Here is a 23,590-nt window from a genome sequence, read left to right as displayed (position 1 = left end):
CCCCAGAATAACCAACTACTGCCAGGTCGATGAAGGAGGGTTGGCCCGCGATGGGACAAACGGGATCACGCGTGCACGGGGCGACGGGAACACCTGCACGGGGTGCTGTGCCTGCCGTGAGTGCCCGCAGGCAGCAGTGTCTGGCCGGGAGAGCTTGATTCCTGCCTGCAGGCAGAGGCAGGGCTGTACAGGACTGAGTCTGGCAGCAGAGTCGGTGCTGCCTGCACTGCTGCCCGCGCTGCCAGGCTGGCGAGTGTGCAGAGCTCCTGCCCCGGTTCTCCTCCTGCCCTCCAGCCTGGCCCTCTGCACGCCCCGGGCGGAGGTGCTAACTAAACCCAAAACTCCCTTCTGCACAATCATACAGGGCTGATCCAGACCTCGGATAAAAGGGGGGTGTCGAGGCCGGTCTCTGACACAACCCCGCATCGACGGAGGGCTGCGTGGTGGGAAGGGGCAGCGGGGGCCCCGCACACGTCTTGCTCTCCTGGGACCTCCATCGCATGCTGGTCTCCAGCACATGCCATATGGATTTCACCATCAGGGAGAAAAAAGCTAGAGAGTTTGAGTGTGAACCAGGGATCTAAGAAAAAAAAAAAGAGGCAGCAGGTTGGGTCCGTCAAAACACTCCAGTGTGACGGATTGGAAATGCTTTGGTCTGGTTTCAGATTTAAAAAGATTTTTGCCTTAAATCTTGAAGAGCAGAAAAACCTGAATCAAAACAGTCTTTCACTTTCAAAATGTCAAAACAGACCGATAGAGCCTAGATAGCCATGTGTCTCCAAATAGGAGATTTGAAACCTGCTCCTTCCTGTGGTTAGAATTTCAGCAAATTAAGTTTTTTCCAATGGAAAAAGAGGTTTTCTCAAGAGCACCCAGACAGTTCAACCTATAAGCAAATAAAATAGTAGCAATCCGATCATCGGTGAGTCATCCATGTAGAAGCACGGATAAACGCAGCCAGAGCAGGATCTGCCTGTCGCATCGGGCGTTTCTGAGCCGCTCTCCTGCGTAAAGGTGATTTTGTGCCACCTGCAGCCGGCGAGGCAGGAGCGGGGAGGCTCGCGGATGGCTTTCATCCAACCGTTCGTGTTGCAGTCGGAGAAAATAGAAAATAATCCTCCTATGGTTTGGTGCCCAGTGTGGCACAAGGGATGCAGGAGCGGTGCCCATCCCTGGGTCCTTCTGCTCCATGGGGCGACAGCCCGGGGGTGCAGGGAGCCCCTAGACTCCAGTGCTCGGCCCTGCTCCCCGGGAAGATGTGGATGTTGCATGTTTGAGGGCAGTAAGAATGCTCTGCAGCCCTTCCCAGCGCTTCTGCAATAGCGGGGGGCTCTTAGAAATAAGTGCGGGGTGCAGCGGGGTGTGCGGGGCTCCGCAGTTGGCTGCGGTGGATGGAGCCGGCCGGCGTGTCTTCCCCGTAGCTGTGCCGAAGAGCAGTGAGCAGGCAGGTAGTGCAGAAGCAGAGAGATGCTCAGGCTTTGCTTGGGAGGAGGCTGCAGCAGAGGTCAGGGAGCCTCAGGACCCATCTGTGTCCCGTTCCTGTGGGTGTCTGGACGTCCCTCCTGCGCAGCCCCCGAGTGCCGCATCTGCCGCAGCACGGGTTGTAATTAGCACCTCTCCTTGCTGATTTGATTCTGCCCCGGAGCTCGGGGCTGCGCTGGGCTCAGGCCAGGGACTGGGCTGGGGGTCCTGGGGCGGGATGGGGTCAGGGCGCTTTTCCTTCCGTTTCATGAATTTCCTCATGCCACAGAGACTCCTCTGGCCCTGGGGAGTTTCTGAGCTGCTTTAAAATGCTGTTAAATTGGCCATGTGCAGGGGTTTATTTATGCTCATAGGACTGTGGTCTGAATATTTCATTTTAAAATTTACATCTGTGTCACTAGCAACGCTCACATAAGGTTGCCATGGAAACCCCTCATTACCGGCGAGGATGCTGGCAGTGGTGCTCAGCCCAGGAGCCGTGGCCAGGAGGGACCAGGCTCTCCTCCCCGCTGCCCACCCGGCCAATACTCGGGTAATACTCTGACCATGAAACGCTCTTGTCAAACCCGCTTTAGTGGCGAATCCGTACTGCCTGTGCCTGACTCGCTTCGCTCGGGAGCAAGGACACCGCCAGGAAGACGGGAATTAAACTTGGAAACCTCACCCCCCACCCCCGTGCTCCAGAGAAGCTCGTAACTGCTCTAACGATCCACAGCGGCCTGACAGATGCCTGGAAATTACACACTTCTCCAAGCTATGAGGAAAATGGATTTTCCTCCCCGGTGCTGCTTCGCGGAGCTGGAGTCAATGAGACTTTGACTCTCAGGCATTTGTTTCAGCCACACCAGCTCGGTGCGGGCACCTGCAGCTTCAGGGGCACCTGCCCACGCTCCCCCTCGCTCTGGGAGCCGCTGCCTGTGGGTCCCCGTGTCCCCACGATGCCCCAGCCCCGCTGTGCCCCGAGCACCAGCGCCCTGGCACCCCTCACTCCCCAGCAGCAGCCCTGGCAGAGCCCCCTGTCCCCGGGGAATGCCCCCAGCCCGGGCTGGGAAATGCCCAGCTCCTTCCCAAAGGGACGCGACTCGGCTGCGGGAGGAGCAGCAGCAGCTAACGAGGAAGAGGAATTAAAAAGGCTCATCCAGTTACGGAGGAATCAAGAGATTTGCAGCGTGGAAACGATACGACCTGTCGCGTGCTGACTTGTCCCGGCTCTGTGCCACCGCCTCCCCAGCGGATGGGTGTGATTAATTATCCTGATACTTCAGCAGAGATAGACAAGCTGATGGGGACCATGGAGCAGGGGAGCAAAGCCATTAGAGATAGCAGCACTTTGATGCGGGTGTTAATTTGAGTTCACTGCAGTTTTTTATAATTTCCAACGTAAGAAAGAAACGGTCTCTGCCTTGTTATGGGCGGATTGGCCTGTCTGAAATGAATTAGCAGGGTGGTTTCAAGGAGTAATTCATTTTTTTGAAAGCTGAGCCTCACTAGGTGCAAATAGAAAGTTTCCCATAGAGTTTTCTAGTCTTCCTGCTAAATTCCTGGTGCCAAACCTCCGATCTCAGCCAGAGGCACCCCTAGGCTGGCCCCAGCCAGCGCCAAACATGGGCACCCCGGGGGACGAGAGACCTGTCCCCCCCGCATCCTCTGCTGCCGTGAGCCCCGGGTGTCCCTGCTCTGGAGGGGGTTCATCGCAAGGGTGAAGGAGCAAAGGCAAATTGATCCCGTGGCTCTCCTGGGCTCCGCAGCCGGGATGCTCATTCCTCAGGGCCTGCCCTGGGAGAGGAAATTGAGTATTTTGGCAGCTTTTCAGGATACAAATTGAACTGGGGAAAAAGAAGCTCCTTCTTTCTCAACCAATCATCCAGCCCAGTCATCTATATCAGGGTATAAAATTAAATGGGTTCCTAAAGAGAGAGTATATTTAGATACAAAAAGCCCATTCTAGTCAGCTATCTGAGACTAAAATAATTAATCTCCCATCACTGTTAACAGGCAGCAGAGCAAACCTTAGGAAGCGAGTGCTGCGATTAACTCTTTGGGAGCAGGTCAGCCCTGTGAAATGCAGCTCGTGCCCCGCTCTGTGCCACAGGGGCTCCTGCCAGCTCCTGCCCCGGCCAGGCTGTGCTCAGCTTTGCCCCTGCCACACCACGCCGGTGAGTCCTGGCTCTTGTGCTGCTCTGCCCCATCACTGCCTCTTTGGTGACCGAGGGGATGCAGGAGCCGCCCCGGCAGGGATGCAGGAGCCGCCCCGGCAGGGATGCAGCCCGGCTTTCAGGAGCTCTGCTGTAGACGGGATGTTGCTTGCAGGGAGTGAGCCAGGAGCCGCTGCCCCTTCAGCCCTGACCACAGTGCTGTGGCGATGCTGGGACCGCCCGGGGTGCCGGCAGGCTGGGGAGGTCGGTATGCCATGGCCAGAAGGGCTTTGCCCCTGAGAGCTCCTCTCCCTGCTGCACTGACGTCTCCAAGCAGCGGGAGCAGCCCTTGCCAAGCCAGCCAGGGGCTCTCCGGGAGCCCTGTGGGCTCCGAATGGTGTCCCTTGGCGCTGAGCACCTGTGCTGCTGGGCTGCAACCTGGCAGGGCACCGCGCTCGTGTCCCCGCTGTCCCTACCTTGGCCAAGACAGGTGCCAGGCCAGGGGGCACAGCCTGGGCATCCCACCGGGCACACCAGAGCCGCACAATCCATCGTCCACTGGGTTTAGTTAAAACTCCCTGCCTCTGGGGACAGCTGGGAAACAATTACAAGACACACAGCTGTAAAACATCTGGAGAGACAACGTTTAGTCTAATTATAATAGATGACTATTCCTCTGCCTGGCTATAAATCATTCGTGCTCTCACTTCCAGGCAGTCACATCCATGGACTATCTGACTATTCAAAACCTTTTTCTGTTGTTCTACCCTCCTGGAGTGCGTTCACAGCTTGATTTGATTTAATTTCCACTCCAGAATTGGAAATATGAGATGACAATGTAACGTTAGAGATCCAGGTGACCAGAACAGCCCTGCGCTCACACCGCAGCATCACTGCCCTGCGCTCCTCGGGCTGGGGGATTCAGCTTCTGCCAGAGCTAACGCGCAGCTTCTGCATCGACTGGAAGGCGCGGAGGAGAGCTGAGCTGCCTTTTGCCAAATCTGTTTGGCAACGCTTTATATTTCTTTCACAAGATGTAACAGGAATCACAGCGTGGCTCTAGTCCAAGCTCCTGAGAGAAGAACAGATACAGGCAGCCTCCTCGGGGTCAGATCGCTGCCTCCCCCCGCAGCAGCAGGGGAGGATGCAGCCGGCACCTGTGTACCCCAAAAAATGCCCTGGGCATCTCAGCACGGGATTTGAAGCCCACCAGGTCCTGGCCACCTTCCTGGGGCGCAGAGGTGCCTCAGAGCAATGAGGGCGGCGCAGGAGAAGCCAGGCGTAGTGGTACACGGTATTTCCTGCTCTCCCCACCTGATGAACTGGGCTTTTCCCACCGCGGGGATGCAGCGCCCAGCGATCGCACCGTGCACCGGGGAGAGGCGGGCAGAGCTGGAGATGCTCTGGGTGAGAGAAGGGGGGGCAAGGCTGGGGTTCCCTTGTACCCCAGGCTGTGCCTTCGTCCCCTGCATCCCCTGGCCCCCGTGCGTGGCCCGTTTCTCCCTCCCCAGGGACAAAGTGGGCTTCCAGCTCTGCCTGCTCGGTCGGTTTGTCAGGCCAGGCATCGGGGTCAGCGTGTCCCCCAACGCTGACGGCTGCAGTCTGCATCTCCCCAAAAGAGCTGCCCCGGGGGGAGAAACTTTTTTCCAAGCAATGCTTTTCTCTGCGTTTTCTCGCCTCGTGGAGGCTGTGCAGAAACCTGCCCGCCTGCTGCCTGCTACTGCCTGCTACTGCACAGTGCCCTTGAAAAGACCCCTGTTGTACTCCTCTGAAATTATGTAGCTCTGGCATCTAATGATTCCTGACAGATTGCGAACAGTCCCGCTGCTAGCAATCAGGAAGGCAGGAAAAGTGTTGGGTTACTGATGTTTGTGGTTATTACAGTTATTGGACTCCATCGATTACGGGGATGGCCTGTGCTGCGCAGGCTGTTAGTAACTAGGACAAAGCCCGGTGCTCCCCGTTCCCGTGCCGGCTGCCGGCCCGGCACACCCCGGCGAAGTGGAGCGATCACGGCTCCAAACCGCGCGTGGCCGAGGGACCGGGCACACTCTGCTCCCAAACGCCGTTTAACAGCTCGGAACAGCGCCAGGCAGATGTGATGCGGTTTGTCAGTCACCTCCTCCATTACTTAGTATTTTCCCTCTAAAGAAAGTAATAAACTGCACTTCGGCTGCCGGATCCTCATTATGTCAGAACAAATTCGGGTTTGGCAGCACAGCAGTTCCCTCGTGTCAGCCGGCACAGCCCGCTGCTCAGCTCCGTACAGGCGCCCAACATGTCACCGCACGTCCAGCCTCGCCATGCCACGGGATGCGCTGGTGCATCGGCTTACTTTTCCAGAAATGAGCCTGGTTTTAGACAAGATTTGGATGAAGAAATATAAAATTCAATATTTTAATCTTTTTTAAAAAAATTTCTCTATAAAACTGGAGTCGTTCTGCTGGGGGCAGAGCAGCAGCTCGAGGCTGGCACAGGCTTTGCCACCCTGCCCTGCCCCGGACCCTGGGACGGGTGCCCAGCCCACCCCGGGTCCCTCATTGCAGGGCAGCCGGGCTGCTGCTACTGCTTCTCTCTGTCCTCCTTTCGTTTCCAGTGACACTGGGTTTTATATAATTAATTGTCAGCTGTATCAGTCATCAGTGATTTGTGTTTTAAAGATGGCCTGGCAGAACTAATTCCATTTCTGCACTGTGTCATGCTGGATGATGATAACCTATGTACGGCTTCTCCCACAGAGCCTAATGATGAGCCGCTGCACTTTATTTTAATTAATACAGATAGCAAATATATTTTCATTAGCCATCAGGATGTCAGGAGAGAAGCACGGTCCTCCTGCATGGCAAGTAGCAGCGGCACCCCCGGTCCCGGCGCAGCCCCCAGCCCTGCCTGGTCCCCTGCCCGGCTCCAGCCGCCTCCGCATCCCTCCGCATCCACGCGCACCCAGCCCGCAGCGGCTGGGCAGGCACAGGGCAGAGTTTCCTCCCGGCCCGGTATCGGTATCGGTGGTGTGACAGAGGTCATTTAGCTGCGCTGCTCCATGGCAGCAGCCCCCGGGGTGGGGGTGCAGTGCCTGCGGGGCGAGAGCTCTCTGCGGGGCCAGGCAGCGCGGCTGCTCCGAGACAAAGCCTCGCTCGGGGTCCCTCCTCCCTCCGGCGTGGAGGACACGCAATTATAAGGCACATTTGTAATTTCTGAAACGTGGAACAATTAAGCTGGCTCCCTGGTATTTCTGACAAAAGCAGCCCCTTGTTCCCCAAGGAAGTAACAGCCTTCCTTGACCTCTGCTCTATTATTCCATTTGATTGATCTCAATTATATCAGAAAGGATAATGATAGTCTTTGTGGGGGTGCAAGTACATTGGGAACAAAGATGACGGGCTCTTTGTTGAGAGCGCACGAGGGCTGCTCAGGCAGCGATGGTGGGCACGGCCGCTGCGCCCAGCTAACGAGCCGGACGAGGTGCAAGGCACCCTGTCCTCCGCTCCCAGTGCTGCTGCTGGGGCACTGCCAATGCCCAGAAAACCCCCGTATTCCCCCAAAACAGAGAAGCAGAAGGCTGAAAGTGCATCGTTAATATGCAAAGAGGACTTGTTCCTCCAGCTGGACCGTGGCAAGCAGCAAGTGTCCCTGCCTCTCCCGTCGCGCCTCGCAGCAGATGCTCGCTGGAAGTAACTCCCCACCGCCCGCCTGTGCCACCCACATCAGAGCACCCTGCCCTGCGTGGGGACACCTCACTTTCCCTGCGCCCAGGCAGAGGCTCCGGCCGGCTCCCGGTGCTCTCACCTTTCCCTCCCCACCGCGGGTGAAGCGTGCTGTGCCCCCCCGGGACTCCACCGCCCCTCTGCCGCAGGAGCGATATAGGGATGCTGAAGAGGGGCATGGAAACACGTCTCCCTTTCAAGACACAGCAATATCTCCTTCCTTCACCCCCCAGAATTCCTTAAACAGACAAATCAGAAAACACAAATATGTCAATGATTGCCTGTTTTGTTCATTAACCACAGCTGAAGCGAGTTAAACGAGAAAGCCCATAAATGCCGGCCCTTGAGGCTCATCCTGCTGAGAGCCCTGTCTCAGGGTGGGTGCCTTGGGAAGTGGGGTGCAGGCAGCGTGGGGCTGCACCCAGCCGTGCTGCAGGAGCACCGGGCTCTGCCTGGGGACAGCTCTCCGGTTTGCAGCTTTCCTGCTCCCATGGAAGCGGCTTTGGCAGCGTGTGACCCTGCGGCCGCCGTGCCGCTCCGGCTCGGGGAGGAGCAGCACTCCAAGCCTCTCCAGAAGAGCTTTGATATTTGCATCAGCGTGCGGAGAGAGAGGGGGCTTTGTCAGGTGTTCCTCATACACTCCTGTAAAACACGCGTGTTGCATCGCTGGTGCCTGTGTGTGTTTCCTGGTGATATTACTATTTTTGACGCACCCCGCTGATTGGGAAATGTGGTGAGAAAGTACCTGACTCTGTTCTTCCCAGCAGGTAATGAATCAGCAAATTATAAAAAACAGTGTGTCGTCTGGCTTGGATAAGTTTTTTTCTGCTGTTGCTATTGTTTATGTTCCTACAGGGTAATCGCAATTTTTAATGTACTTTTGATAGCAGTGTAGTGTGATTAAAATAGGCACATCTGAGAAATAAATCTGGTTTTAAGGATTGCCTTTTTGACATGCACTGTTAGATGCTCAGGGAAGGGGATGCTGCCGAAGGGGATGCGGGCTGCCCTCCTGGGGGGACAGTGCCCCCGGGTCCCGCTGCGAGCAGGCAGGGTGGGCAGCGGCCGCAGGGCTGCCAAGGCTCAGACCCCACCGTCTGCCCCTTGCAAACAGCCCCAGGGCTCGGCACCTCCGTGGGCATCGCTCCCCCCTGAAATGATGGTCACATCCTGCGCCTGTCGCTGCGGGTGCTCGGCAGGAGCCCAGGGGGTGCAGCGTAGCCCGTGGCAGTGTTTGTGGAGGCAGAGGGTTAGGGCTGCTTGCTCGTGAGAAACGCCGCAGCCCGTTTCACGGGAGCAGGAAGAGCGGCAGCAGGTTCAACATAAACTGGTACCGTGTGTTTTCCATCAGAGAATGCTCTGGCCTGTAGCCAGAAGGGTGCTGGGGGTCTTAGGAAAGAATTTTTCAGAGCTGAATGCCTTTTTCAGAGTTGACTCTGACTCTGGGCTCGTAGCGCTGACTTTAAGCAGATGGTTGCCTTTGCTATTCGTTCAGGCTTCTTGTTTTGATCGAAGATGTGATGCTGTATAATTTAAGAAAGACTTTGCTTGTGAGGCCAGTTTGATGCTTGTGGAGCAGAAATGTGGAAAACTACAGCCCTTGCCCAGGGAAGCCAGCGCAGATCATCTGAGTCACTCGAGGAGATGTTATTTGCCATGACTCAATTCAATTTGTGCGGTTGGGTGACAATGTACCAATGAATGACAATGAGTTGCAATCGCCCTGCGTTGCATCCCGCCGGCAGAGCAGGGCCGTTTGCACCACGGAGCATCTCCCCATCGTGTTTCACCGGCAGCCGCTCCCCTGGCAGCGCCCGACTGACCGGAGCTGCCCGCAGCCCAGCGCCGCCCTCTTCCCATCGCCGCACCCATCTTTCTGCTGCGTTGGGTTTATCTCTGGCGTGCGAGGGCTGGCTCCTCAGGGCACGGGTAGCCATCGAGGCGATGCTGGGGCTGCAAGCGGGCAGTCCAGCAAGGCTCCTGAGGCTGGCGTATTTTTTCCAGCTCCAGGCGCGATGCCCGAGCCCGCAGGAAACGCCGGACGTCTGCTGTGTTGCCAGCGAGCGGAGCGAGCCGTCGGTTCTCCACCGCTTGGCTCCCGGGGAACCGGTCAGACGCTCACCGCTGCTGAGGGCAATGGAGCAGCAGCGGTGCCGCTGTCAGAGCAGACAAGGTGCCAGCAGTGCCGTGTCCGTACCCCGCACCCCCAGCCCCTCGCCGTGCCGCGAACACCCCGAAATGCCTCTGCCATTGCTCTGCCCACGGTGCAGGCGAGCAGGCACGCAGAGCCTCGGAACTCTGCTCCGCGCAAGTTTTGGGCACGTGCAAGAGCAGCAAAAGCCTGTAGAGGACGGACGTGGGTGCTGAGGTCTGGCAGAGCCGTGCAGACCACGAGGAGACGTGGTGGCTTCTGGCTGGGGCTGCAGCGATGCCGGGAAGCAAGCTGCTGGGTTAGTGGTGGTGCGGCTTGCCTTCCACTGCAGAGACTCTAGATAAACCCCAGCTACAGGAATGGAAACTGGTTTGAATTTCGATGGTGTAAAAGATGTTTTGCAGTGGAAAAGCCAAAAAGATTTGCTTCTGGGGGAGCAGGTTGATCCTCCCCTGTGTCGCTGTCGGGGGAGCGAGAGGCTGCGGCTGCAAGGGCTCTTGTTTTGCTGCACCCTTCCCTCCCCACCTTTCCTAATGAATTCCAAGAAAGCCTCAATGCATTCCTAAATGGGAACACAGCCCGTGTCCTTCACAGGCATCTACACAATAAAGACAGCCATTTCACCACTGGCAGGCATGGGCTCCTCTGTGTGCTGGAAACAAAAGCTGAAAAGAAGCCTTTATAGTTTTTGATTAGATAGCTTGAAAAGTTTGCTTTTAATTGAAATCGCCTCACTGATTTCATCTACGTGTCAGCTCTGAACCCCTTACGGGAGAGGACTCCAGCTCCTCGCAGGGCTGCACAGATCCTGGCGGGAGGTGCGGTTCGAAGCACCCCGGAGAAGCAGGAATCTCTGTGCCTTGAGGGCGCTGCGCTGCGTTGGGAGACCAGAAGCTGGTTCCCCTCCTTGGACGAGGTACGCCATTGCCCAGTGAACCCCCCAAAGCTCTGCTCTCCCGAGCGCTGTGCTGCTGCTGGCCTGGGACCAAGGCAGGCAGCGTGGAGTGTCCCACCGAGCCCCAGGAAAGCCCTGAGCCCTGCACCCCCCGGTGCAGGAATGGCCCCAGACAGTGCCAGCTGCGGTCCCAAAGCCGCGGCCATCGGCCAACGCCGTCCCACCCCGGGGACGCTGACAGGCATCTTGTGCCCCCCCGCGATGCGCCGGTGCCGCTCCGAGCAGTGGGCGTGTGTGCGGAGAAACTAAATTTAATTATTTTTTTTTTTAAGAATGAACGAGGAAAAAAGCTTATTGGGGAAATTTTCTTTTGGGGAAATTCTGGCACAAAGGCAAATTCAATCCCCAGCCTGCACTGAAATATTTCAGTCTTGGATAAAAATAAAGCGGAAGGCGGCAGCACCTTCCCAATGACATTAGCTTCATTCATCTGCCCGATGACGCTGCAGCCGTTTCGCTGGCGGCGCACAAAGGCATTAGAAGTTACATTTTCCTTCGCTGTTTCTCAAATATATTTATGCTGGGAGATGTTTGTGGAGGTACATCGTGTGCCTTGGGCAGACGATTAATTCCAAACTGTCACCTCGCTTTTTGATGGGTTTGTAAATTCTGCTCTGTTGATTTGTACTCTCAGTAAATTGATAAAATCCTCTTTCCAAAACCTAATACGCCATTTAGAGCTCACCGGGGTGTCAGACCTCATTGGCTCACATATTTATGTAAATATAGTGTCCAACAGCAACTTAAAAACTACTGCACGCATAATCCGGATGGATGATAGGGGGTGAAGGGAGCCAAGTTGTCTGACGGGGCTGTGTGCAGGTTTCCATGTCTCGGGGTGCCGGGCTGCGGGGCGGCTCTGCAGGCGGGGGGCTGGTTTGGGCAGCGTTGCGAAGCAGCGCTTGGGTTGCGGTTTTGATGTCGTTAGCACCATCTACCTTTCTTATTTTAAATCTTTTTCCCTTGTTTGTGTCCTGTGCAATGGGGGGAAGGATGGCTGATGTGTCCAAGAGGACATCTGCTAAGCTGCATTTGCAGAGCTCCTCGCTGCTGTACTGGGAGCACTGGGAGGCCGTTAGGGCTCGCGTGAGAGTCGTCCTTCAATTTAGGGACTTGGTACCTTTGCAAATGGAAGTTTAAGACTGTCAGGAACAGCCTGATTTTTTTTTTTTACTGAAATGGCATTTAAATCATCATCAGAAAATGCAAGCCCAGTTCCTGCGTGCCGTCCTGCAGCCCCGTTGCTGGGGGAAGGGCTGCAGAGGGGATGCCAGAAGTGATGTCCTCTGGTATTGTCCCCCAGCCACCGATCTACCCAAGATGAAGGATCTCATCCACAAAATGTAGACATGCTCCATTAATCCACTCTAAAAACTCAGATGGAGACTCTCTCTTGAATTTTAAATATTTTCTGCTGTTCTGACTAGCTCTGAAATCACCAGAATTGACCAGTTTCCAGAACATTCCCTCACTCCCCCCACGTTATTACTGTTTCATTAGTGCCTGGATGCTTGGACTAACTTAATGTCTTCATCAGTTTATTGCTTTGCTCACAGAACTGCACCGAGCCCACCAGCGACTGCTGCAAGACCTCGCCGGGGTCCCTTCCCCACGCGGGGGGGGCCGGCAGCAGAACCGCTCCCATCGGCGCCTGCTCCTCCCCAGCTCCCCACGGCAGCAGCAGGTCCCCCCGTAGTTCCCTTGCTGTTGGGCTGGAGCACACCACCAGAACTCCCCCGGAGCCCTGGGGAGCATGTTCACTGTCCCTTCTCTGGGGTCGCCCCCGCAGAGCCGCCTCTCCCGAGCACGGCTCCTGGTGCCACGGGTCCTTGCTTTGGCACGTAATGCACAAGTGTGCGAGACAGTGGGATGGACAGAGACGTGGAAATCCTTTTTGCCAAGCAGATTACGCTGCTCCGGGATCGGTCCCACAGATATTCCTTCTGTCGCACTTGAATTTTTGGATGCCTTTGCATTTGGCACCAAATTTCCTTTCCAGACTAAAGCTTTGCATTTGGAATCGCACCTCCAGAGCTGGATTTAGTGGCCAGGCTGCTCATACGTTCACTCCCCGCTGCTGCCAGGAGCTTGGCTTTCAGTTGCATAAAGTTGCCTTGTATCTTCCTGCTGCAGCCATCTGTCCTGGGGTGCTAATGTCCTTTTCCTTTCTGCACCCCTTGCCCCTGCCCGAGGGGATGCAGGGGACACCCCGTCCTTGGGGGAGCCGCTTGGGCTCTCCAGGGGTTGAAAACCTTCTACTGCAGGCGTCAGGGTCCTGGGGTTGGGAAAAGGGAGAAAGGCTCGGGCAAATCTGTGCTTGTCCCTGCACGACGCAGAGCTGGGGAATCCAGGCAGAGCTTCCTTGCTTTGCACCAGGAAAGCTCCGGGTTCAGCCAGCGCGCGGGTCCCTTGTGGTCAGCTGCTTTTCTGGCCTCTTCCCAGGGAAAGGAAAAGGAGGAAAAAAGGCAAAAGAAGAAGAGGGCTAAGTCGGGGCTGTGCTCTCTGCCCGCACTGTGAGCACTTCAGCCTCACTGTACCACAGCCGTGAATTTTAGCAAGCGAAAGAAGAAACAGAGGGGAAAGCAGCTTCTCAGCACCCGGGGAACAGAGTCCCCCCCGAACAAGGGGAGGTCCCCCGGCACGGGGATGGCGTTACCCCTGTGTGCCCCCAGCCAGCGCGGGGACAGAGCAATGCAACAGAGGGTCCCCCACACCACAGGGCTGCCACCCCCTCTCCACCCTTGCACCTGGCCAGCCTGGGACGGCTGCGTGCGCAGGGGGGGTGCGGGGCTGAATTCAGGCTCCCTGGCTCGCTCCCCGCAGGCTCTGCCTGCAGACGAGGCTCGGGCCACTCAGCTGCATCCCTGTTTTACAAATCAGTGCAACTCCAGCAGCTTTAACGGCGTGACGCTAACTCACAGCAACACGCTTCAAAGGGTTTGTGACTCCACAGCCGTGTCATCGAAGACAGACGTGGGGCCAGAAATAGTGTCTTCCTGAAAGCGCAGGAGGAGCGCTCCCTGGCCGTGCCAGCTGTGGCCCCCAACTTTGAAAGTTCCCGGCACTTCCTTGCTGATCACCCGCACCCCCGTTTTTTGGGGGTCCCAGGGCACACCGAGCTGTGTCAGGACACCGGCACCGGCCGTGACTGCTCAAGCATCCCCCCGGCCGTAGGGACCATGGCTATAGATTCAAGTCGAAGATAAGCAACGCTTGCACTTGCTCCCCCAGCCTGTGCCATAGGCCCTGCTATAACTCCACAACACTTCACTCTGCTATGGAAAATGAGTCTGCCTTCCTCCAGCTGTCTCCCGGCTTTGCCTCCTCCACCCCAGGCTCTGGTCGGCTCCTCCAGCTGCCTGGCTCCGTGGATCTCCTCTGATTTCTGAAATCCTTGCAGATGAAGCCTGAGAGATAACAGAGCTGAGTGACAAGGGGGTGCTGCAATATCAGAAGTTCAGTTATTCCCCTTTCTCATCCTCCCAGTGCTGCAGTTGCTGCAGCAGTCCCTCCGGGGGATGGCAGCGGACAAGCAGCCCATCCTGCCCGAGCAGCTCTGCTTTTTTCAGGAGAGCAGCCGAGAGGCATGGGCTCAGGGCTGGGGTGCAGGATCTCCCCGAGCGAGTGTCCATCTGTCCTGGGCTCTCCTCTCCTGCCAGGGAAAGGCTGCAGCAGGCAGATCTTCACCGGAGCAGGATGCAGATAGAGCCGGGCAGCCCCACGGGGCTGTGCAAGAACATCCTTAACAAGTTGTCTGTTAACAAGCTGTGAAACCAGACAGACAGACAGGCATCTGGTGGCCCGTCCTCTGAAATGAAGGACACCTTCCCTTCGCACTCAGCGGAAAAGAGCTGCTTTCTGCAAAGCATTTCTCCTCCGCTTCATCCTGGCTCATGCAGGCTGAGTTACCCGGACACCGAGTTGGACTCGGGGCTGCCGCAAGAGCAGGTGAGGGACCTGTATCACACGGGTCTCCTCCGTGCAGCCGATCTAGGCATCGCTGACGTGCACAGCAGCATGAAAAACAATCTTGGGAAGCGGGTCCTTTTGGGAAGGGCTCTGGAAAGCCATGGAAGACAGTTACGAGCAGCAGCTGAACTGCAGGAACCCGAGTCAGAGTGATGTCAAACCCTCCCTCGCTCCACCGCAGCCTCCCCAGAGCCTTCCTGACACTCTGTGCTTTGCTCTCTGTTTCGGCTGGGCAGCAGCATGCGGCACCCAGGCTTCAGCTGGGATCACAACGCTCCAGCTCTGCAGGAGCCAGTGTTTTTACCTTAGGACATGTTAAAGATCATTCTGGCTCTCTTAGAATCACATCTTTCGCCAACCACCTCTCCCCTTCGAGTTGGCAGAGGGAACAACGAGCCCCCTGCACGGCGGGTGCCGCTGGGGTGGGCAGGGGGGCTGCCTGCCCTTCTGCGCCTCTTTGACAGCGGTCGGATGGCATTTTCTTCTGGCTGTGTGACCTTCCCTGAAAGCAGCAGTGGAAAAGCAGCTTCACTGGGCTCTGCCCGCACCCTGCCCGAGGGACGTCGATCCTGGCCCAGCACAGCCAACACAAGGACTTTGAAGAGCTTTATTGTTTGCAGCCCTGCCTGCTCTGCCGCCCCGGCAGACCTAAACCCCCCTGGGACACGCACTTCTCCCCGCCGCTGCCCCCAGGCCAAGGCTGGAGGGGTGGCAGGTCCCCATCCCCACCGCCGTGGGTGCTGGCACCGGCTGCGCCCTGGGGTTTCTGCTCCCAAGCACGGTCTGCTGGAAACGTTGCCTTTGGCCCCGTATGCCACCCTGCTAATGAAGGAACGGCCGGTGGCCCCATATGCCACTCTGCTAACGAAGGAACAGCCGGGTATCGCCAATAGCCCCAGGGTTTGCCCGTGCGCCCATGTTTGATACCGGGTGGTTCCTCCTGGTGCTCGCTCTGCTGCAGCGCTGAAGGGGAGCAGGGGGCCACGTGCCGGAATCCACCCTGCCAGGAGGGTGGGCGACCCCCCCCCAGACCCGCTGGGTCCCTGGAGCGAAGCGGGGACGCGCTCCTGCCTTACCGAGCACCCAGTGCCTGGCAAGTCAAGTGGTTAAAGACGCAGAGCTAGCTCAGCATTGAATTCAGCAATTTCATAGCCCTGACAAGAGTGTAAATCCATCCTGATGGACTGGAAAATTGGAAAGCCGGTGCTCACGCTGTATTTTCTATAGACATCCGTCTGAACTCCCGAAAGATACATTTATTGGCAGGCTCCAATTCCAGCCATGTAACTGCACGTTATGCTAATTAAAATATAGCCTGTGTTTTGTAACAGGATTTCCTTGGAGCGTATTTTACTGTTCAGTAACCACTTTCAAATATTTGAAAAATAAAATCGCATCAAGTAAATAACTTTTGGATTGCTCGCGGAAGGTTAGTCTTTTTTTTTTTTTTCCAAAGCCCACTGGAACTGGCTGTACTCATTGCAATGACAGAGGATGTAAAATACACTGATTTCTGAGGCTGCTTGTAGTCTAGATCAAAAGCTGCGTGTTATTTAATCATACAGAGCCCATTTCATTTAAAAAAAAAAAAAATCTGTTTGTACAAAATGGGATAACGAAGCACCACAGCGCTGGGCTCTGACCCTGAATACCCGCAGGAACACCCTGCCCTCTGGCAGGACGTGCCATTCGCACACCAGCCATTTGTAACGCCCGCGTCGCCCACCCAGTGACGCCCTGCCACACCTCATCTGCCACTTACTGTCCATTAATTTCTGTACATCAGCTACCAGGGATGGATTATACAGCGATACGTTCTGCATGTCCCCTTTTACACGGTTTGCTTCTGTAAGACCTCCGTGTGGCAGCCCGTGAGCCAAGCGAGTACGTTTAGCTTCCCTGGTCTACAGTCTGCCTCTCCAGCCCCAAATACTTGCACCAAATTCCTCACTGAAAGAGAAGTTAAAAATGCATAGAAGGAAATATTTGTGACACTGTAACATCCACAAAACGTGCACTTTCTATATCCATAATGGCAAAAATACAGGAGAAGTAGAGGACTAAGAGATATTAATTTCATTTGCTACCGATCCAGACTTTCCTCATTCTTTCTGCTAAGGAGGAGAGGAGGAAGAGGAGACATTTATCATGGCCTCTGATACCTCCCCGTCAGATTCCATTCCCCGTTATCTCCGGCCGCACAGCCCGCTGGCAGCCTGACCGTGTGCTGTTAGCTCCTCGCTTGAGATGATACCGCTCGCTCGGGGTGCTGCCGATTGCAGCGGGAACACACCGCTCACTTGTTGCGGCCGTCGCTGAGTTCACGCTCCGCTTTCCTTCCCGCTGGACACACCTGATCTTCTGGAAAAATTCTCCCGTGGTGCTGCGCTCACCACGAAGCCAGGTGAAGCCCCGTGGCTTGCTGCTCCGCTGTGACAGCTAGCCTGGAGGTGCCCACAGGCCTCGGAGGAAAGGAGGGCGATGCCAGGGCCACGGAGGAGCCCGATGCTCAGCACCCCGGGTTGCATTTCTGCTGCCGGCACGGCAGCCACGGGAAGGATTTGCTGGTCTCATCACAACCTCTAGCGGACACCGGTCCGCATCGCCACGGCCGCGGGATCCCAACGGGATCTGTTCAGCCCTGGATCTCCCGGGGGGCCCGGCCACCCCCCCGCCGACCCCAGCCACCGGGTCGTGCCCAGCACCAGTCCCAGCCCGAGCCCGCCCGGCAGCACAGGCAGCACAGGCAGCACAGGCAGCACAGGCAGCGCCGCCCCCTCCTCTGCTCGTAGCTGCCAGACTGGACGTGGCCTGCCCGCACGCCCCGTGTTTGCACACTGCATTCACACGGTGCTAAATAAATATCGACGCTGATAACCGCGCTCCTTGCACGCTGCTGTCCGGAGGCTCCTGGCACAAGTCCTTGCGAAGGGACGTGCCTCTGCTGCCGGTGCTGCTGCTGTGCTCCGCGCTGGTGGGTGGGTGCAAGTGGATGCTGAGAGGAGAGGCTTTCACACCGCCTCTCTGTTGATCTAAATGGCTTCACAAGTGCAAAGCACCAAAAAGCCACCAGCCGAGCAACTGATGGGTGCAAGTCATGTGAAATTAGTTCTTTCTTGAAAGAATGAACTGAAAGAGCAGGCAGATGGAGCACAACAAACCATCTCTCTGCAGGGGCTGATCCTGCTCCCCCTCACAGTTTGAGAACAGCAGGGCTTGCTAATCTGGGCCCTGGCTGTGACCTCCTGCAAACAGAGGGAGAGCTGCCACGTCGCCACCAGCTCCAGGGCTGCGTGTGCAGGAGTTTGGGATTTTACAGCAATAATTCACCAAACCTTGTAAAGGTTCAACTATTTATCAGCTTCCTCTCTGCCAAGAAAAGAGGAGTTCAGTACGCTGCGTTCTCCTACCCTGAGATTTATGACAGATCGTGCTTGCCATCAGGGCCAAATCCTGCTCCCGAGGAGCTGGGCTGCTGTGGGTGCTCCCAACGGGTGCTTGGGATGGGGACAGCCCTGCTGCCTCCAGGGCGCGAGGCAGTGGCAGAGCTGTAGGCCCTGTCCTGGGCCCTGCACTCGCTTGGTTTGTTTGCCCAGCTCCCCCCAGACCCCCTACGGCAGCACGGGGACTGGTGCCGTATGCACACATCTCCTGCAGCAGCTCACCAACAGCCTGGACAAGAGTGTTTGTGTAACACACTGGAGAAACGTGTCTTGATGTTTGTTCTGACGCTGAAACAGGATGCCAGCAATTGTGGATAACAACTTCAGACCTGATTCCTTCATATGTGCGTACATGTCCACACACAGAACACAAACCCATGCAGGTGAGAGAGAAAATGCCGTAATCTATGTCCATTTCTGGTTTGTTACCCAGAAAGGATAGAGTCTGTAATACAGCCTCTGTATGGAGAGCCGGGTTTAAGACCAAAAAGTCAAAGTCTTTTAACGCAATCTGAACACGAGAACAGAACCCGAAGCTGAGCAGGCAGCATTGCACAGCACTTGTGACACCAGGAGCTGTTAATCTTTGCTAAAAACACACCATTGGCCCTGGAGGTCAGCCTCCGCGGCCCTGCACAAACACTGCAGCACAGGCAGACACCGGCCTCTCCCGTCCTCCCTCCGACCAATCCGCGTTGGTAACCACAGCCAGCAGCACACCAAACCCGGCTGCCTCGTCCCCGCAGCCTTCCAGTTACGAGAGACCAGGAGCAGGGACCGGTTTAGCGGTCTTTAAGCACCACGCTACTTTGGAATGACTTTGTCAAGTCACCCGCAAACGGGTCCCGAAACCTATTCTTAGGTCTGTCATCACGGCAGTGGGAAAGGCAGAGGGAGCGGATTTGCGTGGAAATGTGACACACGTGCAATGAACATGCAGCCCCTGGGAAAACACTCGCCACCCCACGGCCATCCCCTGCGTGCCCAAACCGGTGGGACGGGAACACCAGTGGGGACCTGGCACCGGGGGCTGGGGACACCGGGGGCTGGGGACGCCAGGGGCTGGGGATGCCGGGGACTGGGGACACCGGGGGCTGGGGATGCCGGGGGCTGGGGACGCCGGGCTGCTCTCCCTGCGGGAGGGAGGCGGAGGGTCCGGCACGGCCCCCGGTAGCACGCGGCCCCCGGTAGCACGCGGCTCCCCGGGAGGACGCGGCCCCGCGGAGCGGCCCCGGCAGGACCCGGCCCGGCGGCGGGAGCTGTCCGCCCCGCGGTGCTGAGCCGCCGCTGTCCCGCCGGGCCCCGCTGCCGCGGCTGGTGCTGGTGCCGCTGCCGCTGCCGGTGCCGGTGCCGGTGCCGCGCGCTCCCACCAATGCCAGAAGTTTCAGCCCGGCCCGGGGAGCAGCAGAACCGGGGGGTCCCCGGTCGAGGGTGACACGGCCGGTTCCAGCAGCCCCTCCCGAGCCGGCTGTCCCCTCCCCGGTGCCAATCCCCCCTCCCCGGTCACGGCCGCATCTCCCCCCCCCGCTCCTGGCCCCGGCCGGTGCCCCCTCCCTGGCAGCGCTTGTACCCCCCCCCCGGCCGGGAGACGCGGGGCCCGGGCGGCCGTGCCCGGGGAGCCCCGCTCCGCTCCGCGCCGCAGCCCCGGCCCGCTCCGCCCCGCTCCGCCCCGCTTACCTGGGCGCGGGGCCGCGGGGCTGCCCAGCAGCAGGGCGAGCAGGCAGAGCCCGCGGGGCCCCGGCATGGTGCGGCGGCGGCGGGCGCGGCGGAGCCTCCGCGCTGCTGCGAGCCGAGCCGAGCCGAGCGGGGCCGGGCCGGGGGCGTGGGCTGGGGCTGCCGCCGGAGCCGGAGCCGGCGCGGGGGAGCGGGCGCGGCGGAGGGCGGAGAGGAGCGGAGAGGAGCGGAGAGCAGAGGAGCGGCGCGGCTGGGCGCGGAGCGGAGCGGTGCGGTGCGGTGCGGTGCGGTGCGATGCGGTGCGGAGCGGAGAGGAGAGGAGAGGAGCGGCGCGGAGCGGAGCGAGCGGCGGGGGAGGGCGCCGGCGGCCGCCCCGGCCCCCGCGCAGCGCCGTGCGCTCCGGCCCCGCCCGCGGCTCCCCCGGCCCCCCCGGCTCGTCCCGGCCCCCCCGACCCGCTGCTCTTCCCCGGCCCGGGGCTCCCCCGGCCCCCCGCAGCCCCCTACGACTCCCCTCAGCCTCCCTGGCCCCACGGTTCCCCAAGGTTCCTCCGTTCCCGCCGGCCCCCCCCGGCTCGCCCTGGCTCCCCCCGGCTCCAGGAGCCCGGATGCCCCCCCGCCTGGGCAGTGCTCCCCACCGCAGGCCCCCACTCAGCCTGCGCCCAGTCCCTGGTATCATCTCACTGCCCCTTGTCCCTAAGCCCTCACAGCACCCCAAGCCCCTCTCAGCATCCCAAACCCCCTCAACGCCTGAAGCCCCTCTCAGCATCCCCAACCCCCTCAGCACCCCAAGCCTCTCTCAGCATCCCAAGCCCCTCTCGCCTCCCTGCTCAAGTCCAGCCTTACCCCCTTTCCTCCCCTCAGGGTCCCCAAAACCAGGCTGTGAATAGGGCAGTGGTGTTATGGGGGGGCTGATACAGGCACCGTGCCCCCCCTTGGGATCATGGATGCCCCAGGGTCTGGTCCTGCTGCTGGAGCCAGCGAAGCCGGGCTGGGAGGGAGCCACACGCTGCAGCCTGACCAGCCGCAGTGGGATGATGGGCTCTGGGCACGTGAGAGCTCACAGTTTGTGGAAGCTGTGCAAGCCCCCCCCTAATGTGGGGCTGGTGCCGTGGCCACGGGTGAGCACTGGAGTCTCCTCAGCCCTGCAGCAAAAGAAGCAATGTTGGACAGTCCCCACTCAGCACCCCAGAGCTCCACAGCCCCCCTTGCCTGTGGCTCGGACTGTGGGCCTGATGGCTCCCAGGGTCTCCCTGCCCGGTCTGATCCTGCCAGACCCCCCCGCCCAGGCCATCGGCAGCTGCGCTAAACCGAGACCTTCCAGTAGGCCCCTCCTGAGCCTGTCAGAGCACACGGTGTAATTACCCTGGCTTTGATAGGAACAGGAATGGAGGCTTCGTTCTCTTGAAATCTCAAATCCTACCCTGAAATGTTTACTGTAAATCACCTCCCGGTGAGAGCTGCCTGGTCCTCCCAGCCACTCTGCCTGTCAAGTCAAATAGCCAGAACAATGTCACGAAGCACGACACGCGTGTCAAACACCACAGGATCCAGGCCAGCCTTTCCCCCAAATACCCCTTTGTTGATGCTGCCATCTGAGAAGTCCCTGCTACCTTTGAGAGAGCAATTACACTGATTCAGTTACCTCAGCAACAATAATCACATACTGCTATCACTACAAATGCCACCACGCAGAACACATCAAGTCAAGAAACCGTCCAAACACGGGGACTGATCCTGCTGCCTTTATCCCTGCTGGGCTCTGCAGAGTTCCTCCTCCCGACGCCCGTGCAAGCGAGGGAAGCAGCAGCCGGAGGATGCTGAGGAGCGTGAAGCGGGCTGTGCGGGCAGCGGGGTCATTTGCATTCCCTGTGTCACTCCTAGCTGCTGCCAGCTGGGAGCAGTTGGGCAGCAGGCGAGAGAAGGACAAAATAAGAGAGGGAGAGAAATCACTGAGAGGTGCAGTGTATTATTTAACACTGTCATTTTCATATACAAAGTGGGATTCGCTTGCTCAGAGGTTTAATTTGGTCTAACAAAGCTATCTGCGGCAGAGCGAGCGCAGCCTGCTCTGGTCCCCTCTCTGCTCCATCCCTGGCTTCCCTCCCAACCTGCCATTATTAAAGATAAAAGTTGTCTCTCATTTAGCAGTTTTCCTTGAGTGATTTTTATTGTGTTCATCTGCATTGTAGTAAACTCCTAAGATAGCCAGATAATGACACCAGCGCCATGGTAACAGGCAGGAAAAAAAGAACAAACGCTGTATTTGTAATGCAGAAATGCCCACTAAGTGGCAAAAGTTGTTAGTGATGGAGAGGGAATGGTTAAGCTCGAGTCTCAGCTCATCAGCCGGAATTAGGGAGTGCAGCCAGGCCCAGCTGCCCACCGGTGCAGCACCCCGTGAGCCCCAGACGTTACGCCGGGCACCAGCCGGGGTTTGCCGCTGCTCCACTGAGAGCTGGTGGGCGCTTGGGGTGCATTTCCTGACTCCCCACGGCCCCTGCACCTAGGGAGGGCCAGTGGCTGCTGGGGATGGTGCTGGTCAGCGAGCCCAGGGGTCTCGCAGAGGTGCTGGGGTCCCCCTGCCCCTCCAGCAGCTTCGTTGGGGTCTTGGGTGAGCTGGGAGGCAGTGGGGAGGAGGGAGCCTGTGCGGGGAGTGCCACGCAGGGTGGGATGCACCACGAGATGCGCTCCCCATAGCTGGTGTTGGTGTGTAACGGGGTGACGTGAATAACTTTCCTCCCACAGCCTCCCCGTGCAGCCAGCGCCGAGGCCTAACGGCCTGTGAAATTTCAGTCTGAGAAACAACGGCAATGTGTGTGGTGGGGGAGCCAGTGGCTCCCCAGGTCATCGCGCTTCTGCTGCCCCGGCCGAAACAGCGGGACCCTCCTGCCTGCAGCTGGACCTGCTGCCCTTAGCCCCCTCCAGCCGGACCGGCTCCTCCAGCACTGTGCATGGCTGTGCATCACCGTGCATCACCGTGCATCACCGTGCATCACTGTGCATCGCCACGTGCACAGCCCGGCTGCATACAGGGAGCGCTGCTGACAGGAGTGGGCGAGACGGTGGGTCCCGGAGCAGGCAGGGTAGGCAGCCACAGGGGTATATGTAAGAAAAGGAGAAATTATTATTGCTCCTTTGGCAGCGCTCAGGGCTGGAGATGTTTGCGTGGTCAGAAAGCTGGGGTATTCGAAAGGAAATAAAGAGAAGCATCTCCTGAGGCCACTTTAGTGGGCATTGCTCTAATTAGCACCAGATTCAACAGCAGTTACCTCAGACCTTTGATTAACAGTGAAGAAAATCAATAAGCACACTAAAAATTCAGATAAGTTTCATAGCTAATTTTAATTTCACATTTTAATCTTGTATTAACGTCAATCTTAATTACCATAATTAAGTCAGATGTGACTTAGCAAGAGAAGCTTGAAGATAAGGCGTTACGAGAGAGACAGTGCCTTTCTGGTGAGCAGACAAGTGCCGCTCACCACAGTTTGGGATGCGGCTGATGCCAGCGAGCCGGGGGCTCCCGCGGGAAGCACGGGGTGCCGTGCTTTCCCATCCCTCCCATTGTCCCCAGCCTCGCCTAGCTCCCTGCCTGGGGTCTGTCCCCTGCGATGCCAGCGAGAACCTGCAGCCCCTCAGACCTGCTTTGCCCCCGTTTCAGGGTGCCTGAATCTCCAGCTGCCTCCCAGCTCCTGGGAGCACAGGGAGGCGTCAGCCCCTCCATGCTGGCCATGCCTGCACTCTGCTTGTCACAGCTGGTGAGATCCATGAGATCCAAACCGCCCGGAAAATCAATCTCTCATTTATTTTCCTGATGGTGATGCAGCAGCACAGTGCTGCTGCATTTGCTCTGCAGTTACACCTATTGATCGCTGTCCCCTCTCAGCTCCCTGCACCTCGTGGGCAGGAGCAGCACGAGCCGGGGGCTCCGTCCAGCCCGTGCACCAAGGAGCCCTCGCACGCATCCGTCTTGCGGGAAGCCCAGCACCATCTGCCCCGGTGGGACTGACCCCGCGGCCAGCGGAGCCCCCCAGCATCTCCCAGGCGGCTGCATCGCCGCCATCGGAGCCCCCCAG

The 23,590-nt window shown here is 58.1% G+C and overlaps 1 protein-coding gene across 2 annotated transcripts in view; it reads right to left on the bottom strand.

The window, feature by feature from the left end:
- Positions 1 to 19,837, bottom strand: part of SEZ6L (seizure related 6 homolog like) — a 46,885-nt gene extending 27,048 nt beyond the window's left edge. For both annotated transcript variants that reach the window (XM_054844856.1, XM_054844857.1), the window contains exon 1: positions 19,518 to 19,837. In XM_054844856.1, the coding sequence (XP_054700831.1) occupies positions 19,518 to 19,584 (67 nt within the window). In that variant the 5' untranslated portion in view covers positions 19,585 to 19,837. The remainder of the gene's footprint in view (positions 1 to 19,517) is intronic.
- Positions 19,838 to 23,590: the final 3,753 nt, after the last annotated feature.

Source organism: Grus americana, chromosome 16, assembly GCF_028858705.1.
Source record: "Grus americana isolate bGruAme1 chromosome 16, bGruAme1.mat, whole genome shotgun sequence".
Classification (NCBI taxonomy): Eukaryota; Metazoa; Chordata; class Aves; order Gruiformes; family Gruidae; genus Grus; species Grus americana.
Note: the sequence above shows the minus strand (reverse complement) of the source record. Positions and strands in the feature narration are given on the sequence as shown.